The following is a 20,673-nucleotide window of genomic DNA, read 5'->3' as shown; positions in this document are numbered from 1 at the left end:
GTTCATATATTATTAATGTCCATCCTATTTTTTTTGTCCACCATATTTTAAACATCTTGAAATAACTGATGCTAATTAATAATAAATTTTTTGCTGAAAAAAAAAATCAAATTTGTCTAATTATCGCTTAAATATTTTATTAATATGGTCTAAGAAGCTTTTAAGTGATATCATAGTTTAATTTATTAGTTTTTTTTGTTAATTTTTAGAGGTTTTTGTATTTAAGATTTTTTTCCATATTAAGCTTTATTTCTTTCACAGAATTGATATATATATATATATATATATATATATATATATCATAAAAATTACCATCAAATCAGTTTTACTTATTTATTATTTTTTTAACGAAAATACACTTTTTAAATAATTTAATTTAAAATAAAATTATATATTAATTTGTTGTATTTTAACAATTTCATTGATTTAATTAATTTGCTTTGGTGGATAACTTAAAAAGTTTTCATATGAATCGGGGAAAACAAGCTTATGTTGTTATATTATATTTATTTTGTGTATATAGATATATAATGCTAGTGTAATAAAGAAAGAACATTATTTTTTTGTAACTTCAAAAAGATACATTATTACAATTTAAAATGAATCAAAATTGAATAAAATGGTAATTAGATATTTGTAAATCTAATTGTCTAGTTGGATTCTCATGAAAAAAAAATTGATTGGTTAAACAAATGTTTCAAAATTTGTTGTGGTATTGTTTTGTCTATAAATTATAAAATTTATTGAATTAATATATTTAATTATTGCATCCTTAAATAATATTTTATTAAGACATTAGAAAAATATGTTTTGAGTTGTTTTGTCAAATTGTACAAAAATCTATGCTTTTTCATATTTGTAACTTCAAAAAGATACATTATGACAATTTGAAATTAATCAAAATTGAATAAAATGGTAATTAAATATTTGTAAATCTAATTATTTTGTTTATCTTGTTTAGTTGGATTCTCATGAAAAAAAATCGATAGGTTAAACAAATGTTTCAAAATTTGTTGTGTTATTGTTTTGTCTATAAATTACAAAATTTATTGAATTAATATATTTAATTATTGCACCCTTAAATAATATTTTATTAAGAGATTAGAGAAGTATGTTATGAGTTGTTTTGTCAAAATTTTACAAAAATCTATACTTTTTCATATTTGTCACGAAAATTTATATGTTAAACTTACTTTTACAAAATCCTTAACTTTGTCACGAAAACAAAAATCTATGCTTTTTCATATTTGTCAACGTTCTCACACTTTCTAAGAATATATTAGCTTAGTCACTTACTTTTTTTTTTTTTTACATAGCAAAGTATCGGAGTCTTGAAAGTTGAATTCATATTATTGTAAATGTACATAAGAGTTTATGATTATATACTTAGTGGTTCTTGTATATGTGTCCAAAAAAGTTTCAATGGCTTAGTGGTAACTGTCCTATATATATATCATAATAACCCGGGTTCGATTCTCACATTTGCATTGTTTTTCTATTTTTTACGAAAAATAAATGAGATGACATGGCAATTTTGGGTTTTCTGATTGGTTGATTTTTCTATCCTATGTGGACACCTTCTCCATGGCTTATATCCCCCTTTTAGTATAGTATAGATTATTATTTAACTCAGATTACAGTTCCTTTTTTTTTTTTTTTTGAAAAAAGGGCTAATTACAGTTCCTTTTGCAAGCCGTGGATTGATTGATCTTTTTTTTGTCAGGAGGCATCACGTATAGATTAAAGAGATTCAAGGTAACTGGTGATTCATTAGTTCGTCGCTAATCGTGAGTGAATGAATATGTTTACCAAGTTTCTGTTCCCTGATCGAGATTTCTCTGTTCTTATTTTTATTCCACAATTAATTTCTCTTTGTTAAATTCAATTTTATATAACCAACCACTGATTATTGTGTAAGAAATTTTGTTTCCTTTGCGTGATTCTTGTAAGAAAAAAAAATGTTCTAATGAACGCAAACTGTTCGACAAAAAGCCTCAACGAATGTTCTGGTTTGTATTTATTTGATGCATGTCTTGCTAAGCACGCTAACTGTATATGTTTTCTTGATATTAGCTAACATAAAGGTTGCCTCATTGACATTTGCACGTTGCAGATTTATTATAGATTCCTCCAGTGTCTGCAATGGGATACAGTTCAGATGACGACAAGATCCTTAGCTACAACGATGTTGTCCTCCGGAGATCAGATTTGGACATCCTCAACGGACCCAATTTTCTAAACGACCGTGTCATCGAGTTCTACCTAAGCTACTTATCCACGGTCCACACTTCCTCTGCCATCTCACTGATCCCTCCCTCCATTGCCTTCTGGATCTCAAACTGCCCCGACGCCGAATCACTCAAAGACTTCATCAAACCCCTTGGATTACGCGACAGCGACCTCCTGATATTCCCCGTAAACGACAACACCAATGTCGAGCTAGCCGAAGGAGGATTACACTGGACCTTACTCGTGTATTACAAAGAAGCCAACTCGTTTTTTCATCACGACAGCTTGATGGGACTGAATAAATGGAGTGCAAAACAGCTCTTCGAAGCGGTTTCTCCGTTTGTGTCTGATGGAGATGCGATATACAGAGAGTGCAGTGATACACCGCAGCAGAGGAATGGGTACGACTGTGGTGTTTACCTTCTTGCAATCGCTCAGGTTATATGCCAATGGTTTAGCTCTGGAGGAGTGAAGAACCGGGATGAGTTGTGGTTTACTGATGTGAAGGAGACTGTACCGAATCTGGCTAACCATTTGAGAGAAGAGATATTGGGGTTGATCAGAAGGTTGATCTCTGAGAAGAGTGAGTAAATGAATTATAGATTTTACTGAATGATTTTACATTTGATATTTCGTTTTATTTTCAACAATTACATTTGATATTTCCTATAAGTGTAGTTAAGCCCATCGGCCCAAATTACTTCATTGTGATAAAGTTATTACAGGCCCGCGGTAGAAAATGCAATATCTGATGCTTTTTATCACACGAACCAGTGACGCGTCTACATGACGACATCATTTTTGTAAAAGACATTCATATCAGACAAATTTAACAAATGAAAAATTATATGTAAACTGAATAACTGATGGGATTATTTAAATTCTTGTCGATAACACATTTTCATTATAACAAAGTTTATGATTTATTGTAAGTGAGGAAAAGTTTTTTTTATTCTTTGTTTTTTTGAATAAAAAAAAAATTTCGTTTAATAATTTATAATTAAATTTACCTATTTGGATATTTATAAACAGAATCAAAAACCTATTCTATTTACAAATTTATTTCTTTGAGACAGTTTTTTTTTTTTGTTAAGCCATATAGTACATTTTAAAATGATTTTTTTGAAATGAATTTTGAAAGCAAATTGTATACATTTTACTTTAGAGAAACTAGCTTGATATAGACGAAAGCAAACAAAAACAAGATGAAAGAAAACTTTCTACAAAAGAAAGAGATAAAGAAAAGAGACCATAAGTTTGAGTAGGAAGAGCACATTCTAATAATACCAATCAAAACTTAATGAGTGAATGAAAAATATACAGATCGTAAAAACGAATCCATTTTCTGAAATCTAGAGAAATTTTCACTAAAGTGGAAACAAACAAAAGAAAGCTCCAAAGAGCTACTATTAAATTAAATAAAAAAGGAACAACAGCTAAAAAGAAAGAACTGCATGGGAATCTACGCTTTGATGCTTTGCTTGAAGATGGAGGCAAGAATATATGCGGGGTCCCTTTGGGAATAGTGCCTCAAAATCTCTAATCCGATCCTAAATCTTCTTTAGTTTATTTTATACACAGCTCTTGGTTAGTGTTCTTAACTTTCAGAGCATGCAAGTTGTTTTTGTAAGAAACTAAAACAGTTCTAACTGAAAGAACATTAATAAGCCAATAATACAACACAAAATTAAACAATTTTTTTACTAAGTTTGTACTATTCCAAAAACATATATATATATATGATAACATTATATAATTTTAAAAAGGAATCGAAAACATGATTACATAATATATTATATGAATGTCTTGTCTTTTTTTTTTGAGCAAAGTCTTATATATTGTCTAATATATGCCTACATATACAACCAAACTAGAGTATAATAAAATTTGATTCTAAAGTTTTTGTCTGAGATTATTTGGAAATAGATAGATCTTGCTATAATGTAAACAAAGAGTGAAAAAAAGTTACAAGAGTTTGAAACCCTGACTGTGAGTGAGACACCACATGCAAAACCAATATGGCTGCAACCACTTGCTCTATCATTTTATCTTTCCTCGATTTCTCCAAATTATTCCTTTGCCATGCCGTCACGTGTTGCCCAATTACCCGGCATCAAGGTCCCACTTATACTGCCGGCCAGTCACTCTGTTCCTGCTGTTGTTAAGGAATATATGTCCGGAAGTTTCAAGGTTCTACGTTTATAATTCAGACGTTAGGGTTTATTATTTGATTCACATGTCATTTGAGCGAGTATACAACCGATGTTCTAATTACAGCGAAATAAAATATTCGCATTTATCCATAATTATTAATATATAAATAATATTTGATTTCTAAATTAATTAAAAACTATATATTTTAGATCCCATAAATTTCAGAACTTTTTTTCCTACCAAAGTGCTCCTCGTAGTAAACTATCATATCTTAACAAAATACTACAAATTAGGTTTAGAAAAGGTTTGTTTAAGTTGAGTCATTTATGTCAATTCCTAAGCTTGTAAGAACACTTCCTAGACCTACATTTTTAAAGTCCAAATTAATCTTTTCGAACAGAAATTCTAGCCCATTCTTGATCACTGTTCACTTACTAGTGCAGAAATGGACCAACGGTTTTTTTCAACCATTATTATGAGATGGACCAACTTGATTTAGCAAAAGTAATAAAGTTTCGATTGTCATCAGTTGCTTAGACCATCAGCTACACCAACAAAACAATCATCTACGGCATATAATAATGATCATAAGAATTATAAAAAAAAACTTATATTACCATGAACAACTCAATTGGCATTATTTTACTCCCCCCCCCCCCCCCCCCCCCCCCCCCGACCAAAAAAAACTCAATTCGCATTATTAGCAATTACCATTCACTCTCGATAAACCAAATCAAAGTTGATAAGATCAAACATCCAAAATAGTATTCATATATTTAAAACTTATTTCAAGTATGGAGCCATAAAGTAGAATATCAATATAAAAGAAAGTACTCATATATCTATATAGGAGTATGATAAATAGTACTTAGAAATTAAGATAGCGGATCACTCTATAAACTATAATAAATGAGAAGTACTATCACGTCGAGATAGATTGCAATATGATTCATATATTTGAGAGCTCTCTTATCAATACATACGATCTGCTTTTTCTTCTTTTTGTTTCCCAAGACATTCCAGTTTTGTCACTTTGTTTAAAGCAACTGATGAAAATATAACAACATTGACTGGTCAACCACAAAACTCTATGTCTATTTTCCCGTGGTCCTACCATTCCGATTAATGTCTAGACTCAGATTATAGTGTTCGATTCCTGATTGCTGATTTTGGATGGAAGATTCATGTTATGTCACTCCCATCCCTGTTGCTTGACCTCCACATGTTTTGATTTATGTTATGTTTATATTAGTTTGATGAACCAATAAAACATCATCTTTATCTTCTGATCCTCTTTACTTATTTTCTTACAGCTAAACCTGTATAGTTCTTGTGAGTTGCTACTTTCTTATACATCCCTTATTTAAGAGTTAGTACTGATCAAATTTGTGTGTTTTCAAACATGTAAACAAAATCAACTAATTAGATATTATGTTTTCATCATCAAGTACTAAACGCTATTTTTTTGTTATCTCTAAATTTAAGAAAGTAAAGCGGATTTATGATGAAATTAATAGAATTGTGACTAAACTTTATACCTGGTATAATAAAAGACATTTTAAATCGATAGATTGGCAGTACAAATTAAAATAAATGTTTATGATCGAAAGATGTCTGAACTGTTAGTGCAATAACTTTATTATATAAAAAGATATTAAATTTAAATTATCGTCATGATTACTTTGACGAAACCTGGAGCCACAAGTAGGTAGGGTCTAAAGGGAAACATAATGATCATCAGTTATATTTGGAGACCAATGATTGTTTGAAATGAATCACCATATTTCCTGGACGAAAACTACAGGCAGTAACAAACTGACTTTTTCCCATCATATAAATTTATCGAATACAAAACGTGTTAAGTTTGGAAATATTTTCTTTTCAAAAAAAATGTTTGAAATTATTTTAAATCTCTATACAGGAAAGATAGATTCGTAATCAAAATCAACATTTGAGGAATATGGAAGCCTAAAGCCCCGTAGTATACACTTTATAGGATTAAAAATATGTTTAACGTGATAAGAAAAACTTTTTCTAAAGGAAAAATGAATATCAGATTTTGATGCTTGCTAGTATACATACGGATTTAAACAACTGTAATCTTTTCATTAAAATAATCAATATACAAATATTAAATGAGTATTTGTTTCAATAGTGTTTTGCTTTTTTAAGTTTCTTTGCTTAAGGTTAATTTGTATTTTTTGTTTATTTATAACAAAACGAAAGAAAAAGTATGCTAAGTGGGTTTGATAACGGACTTTTACTTTTTTAAGTTACGCAATATTTTTGAAAATCATATGCAACATACTGCAATTTCATTAAAAACTAATAGTTTTTGTTTTTGTAATAAACAACATGTTTGTAGTAGACCAACCCAAAAAAATCACAAGAAATCAACCATTTTTAGTAATGGTACGAGTTAGTACGAACTACACAACGTTTAAGAATCGTATATATTATCTACAAGTACAATTATGCAGGAGCGAAGCCACCTTATACACTATGGGTGCAGATGGTAAAATTAAGATTGTGCACCCCCTCTTAACTCAGGTTCGAATCTTTTATATGTCTTCTTTTCTTTTATGATTATTAGTGCACCCACTAGAAAAAATTCCTACCTTCGCCCCTGCAATTATGTATAACTCAATATAATAACATGGTGGATATGCGTGGGTGTTGTTGATATGGTCCTTAGACCAAATCTCGGTCTTCATAGAAGACCCTTTTCCCGAAAACCGATGTGTTTATGTGATTCGTGTCTCTATGATTTTAAAATTCCCATGGGATGATGCAACCACATCATGAGAGCTACACATTCTCCGGCCGGACATTATGTGATAACCCTACGGACCTGAGGTATATATATCTCTATTATGTGATGGAGGTAATGCCAAATTTCTATTATCGTTAGTGACCTTTCCATAGATAATAAGGTTTAATAAATCACTTTTTGTTCAAAACAATAAATAAATCATTTATCCTAACGTCAATGCGTTTCCAACGTTCTGTCTAATTTTATATTAACATGTGTCAAACAAAATTATTCAATTACAGATGATTTTTGGTCTTTAAGCAAATATATAGTGGATCACAAATCACAACGGAAACAAGAGATGTTTGGCCACTCCTCTAGTACGACACGAAGGTGATCACATCGGTCCCATAGTGAAGAAACGAGACATCGGGATGAGTATGGGGTCCAACGAGGTGACAACTCAGCGGACCATTGGGACATAAAACAGAAATTACAGTACAAATTAAGAACATGAGACTGTCTGGGATTGGGAACCAGACGTAGAACGCCATCTTTCATCCATCATCGTACGGTCACTTTCCATCTTGAATCAAATAGATGGAATTCATATTGTTGATAACGATTGAAACTCATCATCATATTGACCAATCCCTTGTTGTGGAGTAACTTAACGACAACTTAACACATTATTATAGTTAAAAACCGACAAATAAATTTGTATTTTCACATATATATATATATATTGTATGTACACAAAATAAATAAAAAATACCAGGAGAAAATCGATAACTGAATAAGAGTTAATTATATTATAACATGTAGTTCAATAACTTTGTGTTGTGTACAATCGACAAGCTAATCAAAACAGGATTATGTCTGTTAAGACTCAAGACAAGAGACTGGAGAGAGCTTTTCAAATCTGGATTGCATATGTGAGAATATAACATTTTATTAAAAAAACTTTGTGTTGTGTACAGAAAATAATTTCAGTGAGGTCCAAAACACTTCAATTGACAGTAAGATGCAATTTATGTACATTAATAATTTAATCAGAAGCGGCGGCTTTGTGGTCTCCAAGCCACCTTCCGAAGTTTGTTCACATCATTCTTCTTCAGACTATTGTTTAACAATATCAAATATCAACTAAATCTAAGAATATAAAATTATACAAATAGTTTTGGATCGAGGCCACAACAATTATGTGCCTCTCTCCTCCCACATTCCCAGCTATATATACATATGCTTGGCTTTTCCTTTTGTAGTACTTTTATACTCATATCCATCTCTCTTTATCTCAAGAAACAGTCTCCATCTCTCCTACACAAACAACTCACACTCATCTAATAATCTTCCAGGAGCTTCTCACATTCAGCTCTTATGGATCATTTGCTACAGCAACAGGTAAAGCTCCAGCAAAGATCAACAAATTTTAACAGCTTGATTGGTTTTGTTTATTTGAACTAAAACCTTGACGGGTTTTGTCTATTTAAATTAAAATCTTGATGTGTTTTCTATTTTTTTTTTCTTATAGGATGTTTTTGGGAATTATAACAAAGCAAGAGAAGCCATGGGAGGATCATGTTTAGACCATGATCAGAAGAAACCTTCTCCGGCAACTGGGGCGGCGAGGCCACAGCCACCGGAGCTAGCCGTGAGATGTCCACGTTGCGACTCAACGAACACAAAGTTTTGCTACTACAACAACTACAGCCTCTCTCAGCCTCGCTACTTCTGCAAATCATGTCGGAGATATTGGACCAAAGGCGGAACCCTAAGGAACATTCCCGTCGGAGGCGGCTGCCGGAAGAACAAACGGTCGGCGACAAGAAGCCTTAGAACCACCCCGGAACCAGCGTCCCACGACGGCAAAGCGTTCTCTGGGGGGACTTTCGGTGGGTATAGTAACAATGACCACATTGATCTCAGCTTAGCCTTTGCATTGCTAAACAAGCAACCTCCGGGGAGCTCTTCACAGCTAGGGTTCGGTAGCTCTCCTCAGTCTGACATGGAGACTGTGTTTGGAACAAGCCAGCAGAAGGGGAACGCTGGTTATGCGTTTGGAAACGGGAGCAGCGGTTTGGATTTGTCAATGACTGATCCAAATAAGGTCTTATGGGGATTTCCCTGGCAGATGAATGGAGAGAGCTTTGGGATGATGAACATGGGAGGAGGTGGTCATGTAGACCAGCTTGACTCAGGGAGAGAAATTTGGACCAATATGAACTATATTAATTCTGGTGCTTTGATGTAGTTCAACTTAAAACCCCAATTTTATTTGGGGTTTAATTGAGGGTTTGAGTTCCTTGTAGTTATTGGGAGAAAAGATGGGGGATAGCATTATATGGTTATGGAAATATAGATATATTAGGGCTCTTTCAAAGAGTTTCAAACTTGCAATATGGGGGTGGGGAGGTTGGGGTGGTTTTATTTATGCTTCTCATATAAATTGTTGAGTTTCTTTCTTTTGTATGTTCAGTATTTCACTCCTATGTTTTAAATGAAGACATTTCCTTTGTTTCTTAAGTTTTTTAAAATAATTTATTTGCAAAGTTCATATAGTTTCTGGAAGATATAAATTAATTTACCAATGAATGAATTTTGTGTTTAACCCTAAACTGTATTTTTCTCACTGAATCCTAATAGTTATATCTCTCTAGAGGCTTATTAATGGTGCAATGACGTTGATGTTTCCACTTAATTAATCTTCTTTTTTTCCTTTTTGTGATTTGTTTTTTGAAACACAACTTACTTTCATTATCACAACTTATTTCCCTCTAACCGTTTTGTGAATCTACTTAATTGCTTTAGTGACATAAATAATCAATTTTTGTAATGTTGTTGTATGATTTTATATAAACACATTTTGGTATAATGTGGACTGATTGATAATTTAATACTGCGACATAGTAGTGATCTATCTAGCTGATGATTTTAGACGGAGATTTAAGAGGCAATTAAAAGACAATTAAGTACCAGATGAAATCACGAGTTAAATAGTTTATATTGATTATTTGGAGGTGGGAATGTAAGACCTAGGGATGTTAACGTAGGGTAAAATAACCCAGCCCAGCCCAACCCACAAATAACCCAACCCAGTTTATACCCAACCTGCAAAAACCCAGAAACATCAGGGTTGAAATCCAAACCCAGAAAATAAACCCAATATGGTATAGGTTTACCCGTGGGTACCCAAAGTATTATCTTATTTATTCTGAAGTTTAGCAGTTTTGGCAGGAAACCTCGCTTTTGCGGTTTTGGCGGAAAAACTCGTTTTTGATTTTGATGGAAAAACTCGTTTTTACGGTTTTGGGAAAAAACTCGGTTTTCGGCTTTGACGGGAAAACTCGATTTTTCGATTTTGGCGGGAAAACTCGATTTTTCGATTTTGGCGGAAAAACTCGGTTTTGCGGTTTTGGGGGAAAAACTCGGTTTCTCGTCTTTGGCGGGAAAACTCAATTTTCGGTTTTGGCGGAAAAACTCAGTTTTACGGTTTTGGCGGGAAAACTCATTTTTTGCGGTTTTGGCGGAAAAACTCATTTGCGGTTTTGGCGGGAAAACTCATTTTTTTTGCGGTTTTGGCGGGAAAACTCGGTTTTTGCGGTTTTGGCGGGAAAATTGAGTTTTACGGCACTGGCGGGAAAACACCTTTTGCGGTTTTGGCGGAAAAACTCGATTTTGGGGCTTTCAGTCGGAAAACTCGATTTTACGGTTTTAGCGGGAAAACTCAGTTTTGCAGTTTTGGTGAGAAAACTCAGTTTTGCGGTTTTGGCGGGAAACTTAGTTTTATGGTTTTGGCGGAAAAACAAGTTTTGTGGTTTCGGTAGAAAAACTCGATTTTTCGGTTTCAGCGGGAAAACTCGTTTTTGGTTTCTGTTAGAAATATTAGTTTTAGGGTTTTTGCGAAAAAAAATCATTTTTTGGTTCTGACGGAAAAAAACGTTTTTGCAATTTTTATATAATTTAATTAAAATGGTAAAAATCTATATATATAATTGAAAACCCATGGGTACACCATTACCCTTTTGTATTTACCCAACATAAATATGGGTTTTAAAATTAATACCCATGGTTGACCCAATTAATCTTAGATGGGTAAAAACCCAGCCCATTATTAGTGGGTTTGGGTAAACCCATGGGTAACTACCCATGTTAACATCTCACCTAACCTAATCTGCTTACATATGCTAATAGACACTTAAGAGTTAAAGAGAATGTTTTGAATATCTTTGTTGGTTTGTAGTTGGCTAGTTGCTCTACACACATAAACACGTGTTTATGTATACATACAGCAACACGCATACATATATTATATATATACTAATTGATCATATAAAAGCCAATTACAATAGTACATTGTCGTATATTACCTATCGGAGTTTAGTGATCGAACAAGTGAAAAAGAATATGTAGGTGTTGAAGTTGATTTTGTCGGGTATCAGAGAAGATCCAATCAACAACTGACATGGTGACATATTGTAGATGTCGGGTTAGTGAAACTCTACCAAACCTAACATCTGAATCACAAAACTCATGAAACTTCCACTTTCTCATTTCTACTAATAGTTACATCTTTCTTTAGACCCAAAACATTCATACTATGGAAGCTCAAACAATAGAATAAATCATGTATAACCCAGTTAACCACTCGTTCTTTGGTTCGTAAAATGCTTAACTATCTCTTAGAATTGTGGAATTAGCATTAGTGCTTTTTTATTTCATTTTATTGTATACTTTAGAGATCATCTCCTAGGCTTGGGTTGGGCTTATCAACCCAATATCAATAATTGTTGTGACGTTATTTTCTTCTGTTTTCATTTTCTTGTATAAACATAGAAACTATAAAGATCAGACAATTACTAACCAAGAAGAAGAAACATCTCATCTAGCAGAAGATAAAAGATGAGCCAGAATAACACAGAGGCCGATACTCTCAATAGGGCTTGTTGGGCCTTACTGTTGGCTCAAGTAATCATTCTAAACCTTCCAAGTGAGCCGGAGGCTTTGTTGCATTTGATATCAACAGTCAACTAGTTCCACAATAACAGAATTAACAGTTTCCCCTCCTGAATACTTAAAATTACCATTACTCAAATCTTTTCAAACATGTGTTTTTTTTTCCAGAACATAGTCCTCAAACTACTAATTCACATCAATACCAGAGTCATAGTAGTTGCTCTTTATAATCCAACTCCAAATCACCAGTACCTGAGAAGCAGAACCCAAGATGAGCAAAGAGAAAGTCATTTCCTCTAGAGAACTAAAAGAGACCATTAATCTAAAAAATATATGAACTTCAGAATTAGATTTTACCTAATTATTATATCTATTTCTGATTCTTCTTCCACAAAACACCAATCTTCTTAAGCACATTCCCATTCTTCTTCTTTGCCACTTCATCATCAACATCCTCAGAGTAAGGAGAGTTCGTTTTATCACACTTCCCGTTGTTTCCAGCAGAGAGCATAGCCGTAGCTGCTTCAGCAGCTTTCCTCCACTGGTTAGACTGAACTTTGAGCTTCCTGAGCTCTATCTCCATCTCCGAGTTCGACGCTTGAGTTGCATCCAGCTGCTCCGCCACTCTCACCGCTCTCTTGCTACTCTTGTCAGCTTCTTCCATCGCAATCCCTAGCTTCACCAGCACGTCTTGCACATCCCTCTCCCTCTGGTTCATATCTGACTTCAACGTCTCGTTCTCGTCTGAAACTATCTGTAGTTCTGTCTCTTTATCCATCACATCCGCCTTTAAATTCTCCATCTCCTCCTTAAGTTGCTTCAGCTCAGCTTCAACATCTGTCTCCTTCAGGTATAGGTTATCTTTCTCCTCTGAGACAAACTCTAACTCTGCTTCCTTATCCACCAACCTCGCCTTCAGCTCATCTATCTCGGATCTAGCAATCTTTAACTCAGACTGAAGCTCAGCTTGTATCCTTAACCGAGAAGAAGCCTCCACACTCCCCTCTTGGCCCTTTCTATCAGAAGCTTCTAAAGCCTCTCTCAGACGCTCTACCTCACTTCTTAAGGAAGGTACTTCTTCATAGTCTTTATCTTTAGTCACAAGACCTTCAAGCAGTACCATTCTTGATTTTGAATGTTCAAGCTCTCCAGCCATCTTCTTATAACTCTCAACAGCGTTTGCGCCATCTGACTTCAGCTCTTCCACTGCCTTTTTAGCATTCTCCAGTTGCCTAAGAGTCTCGGTGGCTAAAGCCTCCGTTTCAGCTTCTGACACCTCGCAGTCCCTAACCTGGTTCCTAAAATTCTCAACGAGGAAAAGCGTGTCCATCAAGTTCCCTCTCAAAAGGTGAATCTCCGAGTTACGCAGCTCAGCTTGCTTCATGTGATTAGCTTCAGAAGAAGCCACATTCTCAATCTGAAGCTTGAGTTGTCTGATCTCCTCAACAACAAAAGATAACCCTTCCCTTTCATCAGCACTAGCACCAGACTTCAAATCACATTCCTGATTATGAGTCTCCTGGAGCTTAGAGGAAAGTTCTTCTAGCTGTTTCCTGGACTCTTCTGCTTCTTTCTCTGCTTGCTTCTTTGATGTCTCGGACACTGTGACTTGATCTTTGGCCTTCTTCAGCTCCTCTTGAAGCTGTGAAACTAGTGACTCGAGCTCCGTTATTCTGCTTGGCCTCTTCTTCTGTTAGCAAAACAAAACATGGCAAGTGTTTGCAGCAATCTCTAGGAGAGAAAGAAAGAAACATACAATTGAATGAACTCAACTACTCCAAATTAAATGTTTCTACCTAATTTTATATCCCAAAATTAAATGTATACTAACTTTTTTCCTCATCTAAGTCAATACAGAAACATGCTAGGATGGAAAGGCTTAGCTTGGATCATGCAAACAAGATTAGTACAAGAGGATCTCATACCTCGGAGACAGGACTTCTTGGAGACCTACGGTCCAGAAATTTTGGACTTTTGTTCTTTGGTGTTCTGTTATTAGCTGAGATAGGAGTGGCAGGGGAGTCAGGCTCTAGAGCTGTAATCTTCAGTGGCCGAGCAGCTCGAGGAGACACTTTCTTGGGAACATCTGGAGATCCATTACTGCCCCCAAAATAGAAAACAAAAAGACGACAAGCTGGAATTAACTAAGGGTCATAATTTGTTGTCTTATAGAAGTATTGTGATCTGATTTGATTAAACAGAAGCAATAAGTATTAAGGACCACAAGAGTGAAACCTTTAAGATCCAGATATGAAAAACAACTCCCACAAGGTGAGAAGAATCAACCATAAATGCAAAGAAACTATATAGAAAGATAAACCAAGATTTACCTAGCCTTTTGGGTCTGCATACTGTAGTATTATCCCTCCAATGCACAAGATGAATATCTTTTTTAGTTTACCGGAAAGATATGTCCAGCTTCTTCAATGTAGAGCCTGTCCCACCAAGAATTGTAGAGAGCTCATAAGTATCTAATGCAGAAAGATGGAGACATGTTTAACAGTCCAATGGCAGAGAAAACATGATGGGAGTTACTACAAAGAAAGAACAAGCTTAAAATAAAAAACATTTCCTTTACTAATTATCTTATGTTGGCATAGAGATTCGTTTGATTGTGTCCTCATCAACCATTTGATTTTTATAACAAGTGCATGGCTTCTTTCTTGCTTAAGACTACTCTACACAACCGAATCTGTTCATTCATAGCTCTAGAACACCACAAAAGAAATTTAAACTCTTTAACATTTCACTCAAAGGAGAATACTACAGTTGAGTCAATATTTTAAAGTGAGAGAGAGAGATACAATCAGAGTCACAATCTCAGGTGAACCAAAAGTATAAAGCCAAAAGATGATTTCAAAGACTTGCATAACTGAGCTTTCATTCTGGAGTTTTTACCCAAATAAAACCAAACAAAATAATGAAAGACTAACTCGTATCTTGACATTGAAACCATTGATGTTAACTACACAAGTTGTTTGACTATAATAAAGTCATAAAAAAAGGGAACTCCTCTTGACTATGTAATGTTCACAACCTATCATCATGAAGGTTGGTAACCAAAGGGTCCTACACACAAACTACACAAGCAACACACAATATGGTAGATTTACATTTTATGTCCCTACCAGATTCACACTCCTAAATGAAACTCATGAGGGTTAAACTGTAATTTTGTAGGTCAAATTTCAGCATCTCCTCCATTATTGCCGTGAAAGGAGGGGACCTAGTAGACGTTGAAGAACTACTACATGAATCATTATTGAGTTTAAACATCTTACCGTTTTAATATAAAGTAAACAGATTTAAAATACTCCACTCAAAGACAAGACAAGCAAAAAAATAAAATCTATTTGGATTCCTGGATAAACTTTTTTCCATGAAAAAGGAGAATCTAATTTATAAAAACCACTTGAGTGAAGCAAACAATCATCAGGTTGATTAAAGTGAAGCATTAGCAAAACAATCACAGTGCAGCACAGAAATAGCTTTAAACATTAAACCTTAAAACTTACAAAAACAAAGAAAAAAAGAGTTTGACCACCAGGTATGAAGAACTGTAAACAACTAGTAACATAACATTTAATCTATCACAAGATCCCAAGATAATGAAAAGAAACTACATTTTCCAGGAAAGCTACATCATTTTTTTTTCAAAAAGCAAGTGTAATGAAAGAGTTTCATGAAAACTTCATATCAAAACCAAAGTCAGAGGAACAAAAAGGAGTGAACACCTTACACTGCTTGAAGTAAAGATTCAGTTTTTGTCAAAGGAAAATGCGAGAGAGCAAATGGGTATAGAGAAATTGAGAAGCAGAGTTTGTTTTTTTTACTTACTTTGTGGAATCCAAGAGTAAATAGTAGAGATGTGAGAGAGAGATAATAATGTGTGTAGACTGTAGAGTAGTTAGTGGCTTCGGGCAGTGAGTAGTCTGAGAAAAAGAAAGAGGAGAGAAGAGAACAAAAAGATTATTCCAAAACGCAGCAAGACAAAGCGTACTCCTTTGTCGTTTTGATAGTTTTTGAGTTTTTGAATTTTAATTTCCGGTTTGTACAAACATTTTCCAGGTCCAGCCAGACCCTGGAATCTTTTATATATGCAATAATTATTATTATATAGTTTTATTTCTTAATCACTCGTATTTATCAACAAATGATTACTGCCTATTTAAAATCTACTTGCTTATACTTTTATATAAGTTTTGCCTCTCCGGTCGCAGCTTATACTGTATGACTAGTAAGAAAATCAAATGAAAATCTACTTGACAGAATAACTCAAGTTCTGACTTCTGAACCAATTATCAGAAACTAAGTATTTTCATACTATTTGACAGAAACCGTAAAGTCTACTTGCTTAAATGGGCCATAAGTTAAGCACATTCATATTTTCGGCAAGCCCACTCACTTACCAGTAAAAATATGGAAAAATATTTTATTAAAAATTTACATATAATAAGATTTTACTATAAGGCGTGCTTTAGAAGGGGGTTAGGATTGAGGTGACTGATGATAGTATTTGGTCGGTCGAGGAAAACTTTTTCAAAGCTTTGAACGTTAGCTAAAAAGCTTCCATTTTTATCGTTAAGTGCATTTTAGGACACAGAGGGCCCAGCTTAATAATATACTCTGAAATATCTGTTTTTATTCTTGCCGTTACATACACATTACCTGATGAATATTTTAGCTAAAGATCAACCCTTTTATAATAAAAATTCTAATGAGTTGATTTTAGGAACTGTTGATCTCCTGTATTTCAGAAAACTTGTTTGTGAACACAGTTTACACTAATCACGTATTCACGTGTTTATATAACCAAAAATACACACATACATAATCTAACCGTCACTTACCACGTGTCGTAGTCAAACAGCCTGCTCATCATGTATATTTTGATGCAAGTCACATTACATCACCACCTCTTCCTCACCGCTATTGCATCAACAACAACACACATATTCTCACAAGAACATATAGAGCAATTTAGTCTTTATTTTTTCTTCAACGCCATGAGAACGAGTAACAATCTTATAGGTCTCGTGAACTTCATCACCTTCCTCCTTTCCATCCCCATCCTCGGCGGTGGAATATGGCTGAGCAACCGAGCTAACTCCACTGACTGCATGAGATTCCTCCAGTGGCCACTCATCGTCATAGGAATCTCAATCATGGTAGTCTCCTTAGCCGGTTTCGCCGGAGCTTGTTACGGTAACAAGTTCCTCATGTGGCTTTACCTCTTCGTCATGTTCTTTGTTATAGCTGCTCTCATCGGTTTCATTATATTCGCCTACGCGGTCACTGATAAAGGCTCAGGCCGGTTTGTGATGAACCGGAGGTATCTTGATTATTATCTTGGTGATTATTCGGGTTGGTTAAAGGATAGGGTCACGGATGATGGATACTGGGGGCAAATCAGGTCCTGTGTTAGAGATTCTGGAGTTTGTAGGAAGATGGGAAGACGTTTACATGGTGTTCCTGAAACTCCACTCATGTTTAACTTCAGAAGGCTTAGTCCTATTGAGGTAACAAAATATTTAGAATTTTTAGTATAATGTTTTTCTAATATGTATATGAAATTTTCAAACTAACTTGTTTCTTTATAATTTTTTGTTTGTTTGTTAATTTTATTAAAATATTCTAACACATAAAACATAAAAATACTTCTTGAACGATCTAACTGAAAGTCTGAAACATACTTTGCGTAACCAAAAAACCATGAAGTTTTATTACTATTTATTTTCAGTTTAAATAAAGTTTTTTTAGCATGTATAAGAGGTCATGAGTAGTTTTGTCAGGCTCCTAAATTATGTGTCCTGGCTTTTGTACTTTTGTTCATAAACTTTATTCGTATCATACTCTGACCTATAATCATTACTATTTTGAAAGTTGTAATCGCCATGCAAAACCTAGTAGTCACCAAGTAGTATTATATGAAAATAGAAAGATCCAATGGGTAGTAATTGAATTGTGTCTTATGTCCTAACAGTGAGTCTAGAACGCTCTGGTTTTGCTAGATATTTTACCCATGCAAGACCTTTTTCAGCTTTGTATACTTATGTGTCAGGTGAGTGTGTGATACTTCTGATACACTGTTAGGCTTATATGATCTACATTTTTCTCAACTCTGTAGTCCGGATGTTGCAAGCCGCCAACAGAATGTGGATACACGTACGTGAACGAGACAGTGTGGATTCCAGGAGGAGATATGATTGGACCGAACCCGGACTGTATGTTGTGGAACAATGACCAGAGACTACTATGTTACCAGTGTAGCTCTTGCAAAGCTGGTGTTCTTGGTAGCTTAAAAGAGAGTTGGAGGAAAGTATCAGTGATCAATATTGTGGTTTTGATCATACTTGTTATCTTCTATGTGATCGCCTATGCGGCTTACCGTAATGTTAAGAGGATGGATAATGACGAACCGGCCGGTGAGGCTAGGATGACCAAATCTCATCCTAGTCATTTTGAGATCTGATGACTAGGAAAAAACAGTATATCGATCACTGAACTAAATGCAACTCGCATAAACCATTACTCTTACCATGGACTATGTTGTTGTAATTATATAACTTTGAGCTTTGTTTTATAATACTCTCTGTGTTTGTGTTTGGGATGGGTATGATGATGATTATGATCACTATCTTTGTTGTTTTGTAGATTATGTGAGTTGTCACTGCTCTCTCTATGCTACTGAGAATTATCATTTTATAAGTGTACAATGACTTGTTTTCATATGAATGAATCAACCATTCAGAATGTCTTGCTCAAACAAAATTACGAGATACCTAAAATCAAAAGCGTATGAGATTTGTGACTATAGAAAACAAATGTTGTGTATCTCACTATCTCAACTAAAACTGAAAACAAAATTTTGATTAGAGATTGATGTGAAAACAAAATTTTGATTAGAGATTTATGTGAAAAATCAAAACCAGTACTCAATTAACCGGGACCGGTTCGTCATGGCGTTTTCAAATTACTCACATTGGTAACTTTTGGTTTTGGACTTGTGGTTTCATCATCTTCACGACTGAGTTCTGGGCTCCATCTACTTATCGTTTGCTCTTCAACTCTGTAGTTCCCCAAACACGTAGGTAGATTCAGATCCTCTCTGTTAGAGTTACCACTGACATGGAGAGCTAACAACGTTTTAGCAACACTTCCGCTTAACCGAACAGCACAATGGACATCAGACCACACTCTTAACCGATCACTGTCACCAGACTGAACCAAAACGGAGTATTCAGAGTGGACAAGAGAAGGATGATGACGGTACGCCACGAAATCCACACCGTACTGCAACCCGGATCTCAAAACCCAGTTCTTAGATCGCAAATGTGAATAAGCTTTGAAAAATACCGGAAAGTTCGGTCTTTTTGTTCTCATGTACATCCATATCTCTACTTCGCTCTCCAAGAAACGGCCTTGACGGGAGAGTTTGATGCATTTGAGGATGTAGAGCAAGTAGAAAGCTTCTTCAAAGGATAACTGAATCCATTTCTTGACTTTCTCAGCGGACAGGACGAGTCTGCCGAAACAACAGCGGTCGAGTAGCTCAGCCTGCTCTGGCTCAACGGCTAGGAGCACGTTGCAACTAGAGAGCGAACCCGTTGACTCTGTTTTGGCTAGAGAGAGCTGGAGCTCTGAGACTGATTTTGAAATAGGTTCTGCAAGAGCTTTTGCTTCAGCTCCTTTCCATTTCCATCTTGGCGCCATGGAACTAATCTGCATTTAGCAACACTAAAGATCAAACCTTTTGAACATAAAAATACAAAAAAACAGAAAACCCATGAAACATATTGTACATGGTTCTGCTTAGTTTTGTTATCAACTGAAAAAAACAAGAAATTTTGCGTTTATCATTGAGTATTTTGTTAAATTTTACTTCCAATTTCTGACTAGTTCAAGGACAGATGTGAGTCAGATCATGAAGAATCGGGAGACTAAATCACTACCCAAAAGGTCAAGAGCTATATATACTAGCAGCGAGACATGCACATACACCTAACACACCAATTGCATATTCTAGAGCAGATAAACCGAACCAACGTTCTCAATAAACTACAATAAACTTACCATATATAAGCTTTAGAGTTCTACACGCAAAAAAAAAACTTCTTTCAGGCATTTTGTCGAACAGTTTCAGCACATTATTATTATTTCTTTTCTTAAAATATCAACACAAAGCACTCAAATTTATCACAACATACACATCCAAAATCAAACCCGTGGTTCTAGAAGTTGAATTCAAACAAAGTAATTAACTACACCAAACTAACTCTACCACTCCGTGAAACTTGCTCGAGATTCATTCACAACACGAGTTACCAAACTCAAAAACATGAATTACCTGGATTGTCGTGTATAATGTCGGTGTAAGTTCTCTATCAATCCGCCGCTATATCGTTCGAAACAGACGAGGAATTGGACTGAGCTATTGGAATTGATCGACGCCGGAGTAAACAACGGAACTTACTTGTCTTAAGAAACAAACACGAATGACGGTTATACCCTTTTGACTAAAAGTCAACCAAGTAAATAAATATCTTGCACCCACACGTGAGTGACTAACTTGCGCTCTCTTG

The 20,673-nt window shown here is 34.8% G+C and overlaps 5 protein-coding genes across 7 annotated transcripts; 3 read left to right on the top strand and 2 right to left on the bottom strand.

The window, feature by feature from the left end:
• The first annotated feature begins 1,615 nt into the window (after window positions 1-1,615).
• Window positions 1,616-2,993, top strand: LOC106419663 (NEDD8-specific protease 1). Its single transcript, XM_048772195.1, has 2 exons — window positions 1,616-1,755; window positions 2,114-2,993. Exon 2 carries the CDS (start codon window positions 2,143-2,145, stop codon window positions 2,818-2,820), a length of 678 nt encoding a protein of 225 aa, XP_048628152.1. The 5' UTR covers window positions 1,616-1,755; window positions 2,114-2,142; the 3' UTR covers window positions 2,821-2,993.
• A 5,297-nt stretch (window positions 2,994-8,290) lies between these two features.
• Window positions 8,291-9,657, top strand: LOC106419572 (dof zinc finger protein DOF5.3-like). Its single transcript, XM_013860386.3, has 2 exons — window positions 8,291-8,539; window positions 8,670-9,657. The coding sequence occupies exons 1-2, from the start codon at window positions 8,516-8,518 to the stop codon at window positions 9,387-9,389; spliced, it is 744 nt and encodes a 247-aa protein (XP_013715840.2). The 5' UTR covers window positions 8,291-8,515; the 3' UTR covers window positions 9,390-9,657.
• A 2,450-nt stretch (window positions 9,658-12,107) lies between these two features.
• On the bottom strand, window positions 12,108-16,043 carry LOC106419561 (interactor of constitutive active ROPs 3-like). 3 transcript variants are annotated; one of them, XM_013860375.3, is made up of 5 exons: window positions 15,929-16,043; window positions 14,422-14,526; window positions 14,017-14,191; window positions 12,449-13,781; window positions 12,108-12,343 (listed from the first exon to the last, which is right to left on the bottom strand). In XM_013860375.3, exons 2-4 carry the CDS (start codon window positions 14,439-14,441, stop codon window positions 12,462-12,464), a joined length of 1,515 nt encoding a protein of 504 aa, XP_013715829.2. In that variant the 5' UTR covers window positions 14,442-14,526; window positions 15,929-16,043; the 3' UTR covers window positions 12,108-12,343; window positions 12,449-12,461. The 3 variants fall into 3 exon arrangements, with proteins under 3 accessions (XP_013715829.2, XP_013715828.2, XP_013715830.2); XM_013860374.3 differs by having other exon boundaries at window positions 15,826-15,978; XM_013860376.3 differs by having other exon boundaries at window positions 15,831-15,978.
• A 776-nt stretch (window positions 16,044-16,819) lies between these two features.
• Window positions 16,820-18,844, top strand: LOC106419579 (tetraspanin-3). Its single transcript, XM_013860396.3, has 2 exons — window positions 16,820-17,610; window positions 18,219-18,844. The coding sequence occupies exons 1-2, from the start codon at window positions 16,972-16,974 to the stop codon at window positions 18,561-18,563; spliced, it is 984 nt and encodes a 327-aa protein (XP_013715850.2). The 5' UTR covers window positions 16,820-16,971; the 3' UTR covers window positions 18,564-18,844.
• On the bottom strand, window positions 18,845-20,611 carry LOC106419580 (tRNA-splicing endonuclease subunit Sen2-2-like). The gene is made up of 2 exons (XM_013860397.3): window positions 20,439-20,611; window positions 18,845-19,813 (listed from the first exon to the last, which is right to left on the bottom strand). Exon 2 carries the CDS (start codon window positions 19,802-19,804, stop codon window positions 19,049-19,051), a length of 756 nt encoding a protein of 251 aa, XP_013715851.2. The 5' UTR covers window positions 19,805-19,813; window positions 20,439-20,611; the 3' UTR covers window positions 18,845-19,048.
• Between the last annotated feature and the right edge of the window lie 62 nt (window positions 20,612-20,673).

The sequence above is a fragment of the Brassica napus genome, chromosome A3 (assembly GCF_020379485.1).
Source record: "Brassica napus cultivar Da-Ae chromosome A3, Da-Ae, whole genome shotgun sequence".
Taxonomy (NCBI): Eukaryota; Viridiplantae; Streptophyta; class Magnoliopsida; order Brassicales; family Brassicaceae; genus Brassica; species Brassica napus.
The sequence above is the reverse complement of the archived record's forward strand: the minus strand, read 5'-3'. Positions and strand labels throughout refer to the sequence as shown.

Excerpts from the sequence above, each read along its gene's own strand:
- LOC106419663 (XM_048772195.1), top strand. The coding sequence starts at position 2,143 with ATGGGATACAGTTCAGATGACGACAAGATCCTTAGCTACAACGATGTT.
- LOC106419561 (XM_013860375.3), bottom strand. The coding sequence starts at position 14,441 with ATGCAGACCCAAAAGGCTAG. Across the intron at positions 14,192-14,421 it reads ATGCAGACCCAAAAGGCTAG|TAATGGATCTCCAGATGTTC; the intron begins GTAAATCTTGGT and ends TTTTGGGGGCAG. Across the intron at positions 13,782-14,016 it reads CAAGAAGTCCTGTCTCCGAG|AAGAAGAGGCCAAGCAGAAT; the intron begins GTATGAGATCCT and ends TTTTGCTAACAG.
- LOC106419579 (XM_013860396.3), top strand. The coding sequence starts at position 16,972 with ATGTATATTTTGATGCAAGTCACATTACATCACCACCTCTTCCTCACC. Across the intron at positions 17,611-18,218 it reads GAAGGCTTAGTCCTATTGAG|TCCGGATGTTGCAAGCCGCC; the intron begins GTAACAAAATAT and ends TCAACTCTGTAG.
- LOC106419572 (XM_013860386.3), top strand. The coding sequence starts at position 8,516 with ATGGATCATTTGCTACAGCAACAG. Across the intron at positions 8,540-8,669 it reads ATCATTTGCTACAGCAACAG|GATGTTTTTGGGAATTATAA; the intron begins GTAAAGCTCCAG and ends TTTTTCTTATAG.
- LOC106419580 (XM_013860397.3), bottom strand. The coding sequence starts at position 19,804 with ATGGCGCCAAGATGGAAATGGAAAGGAGCTGAAGCAAAAGCTCTTGCA.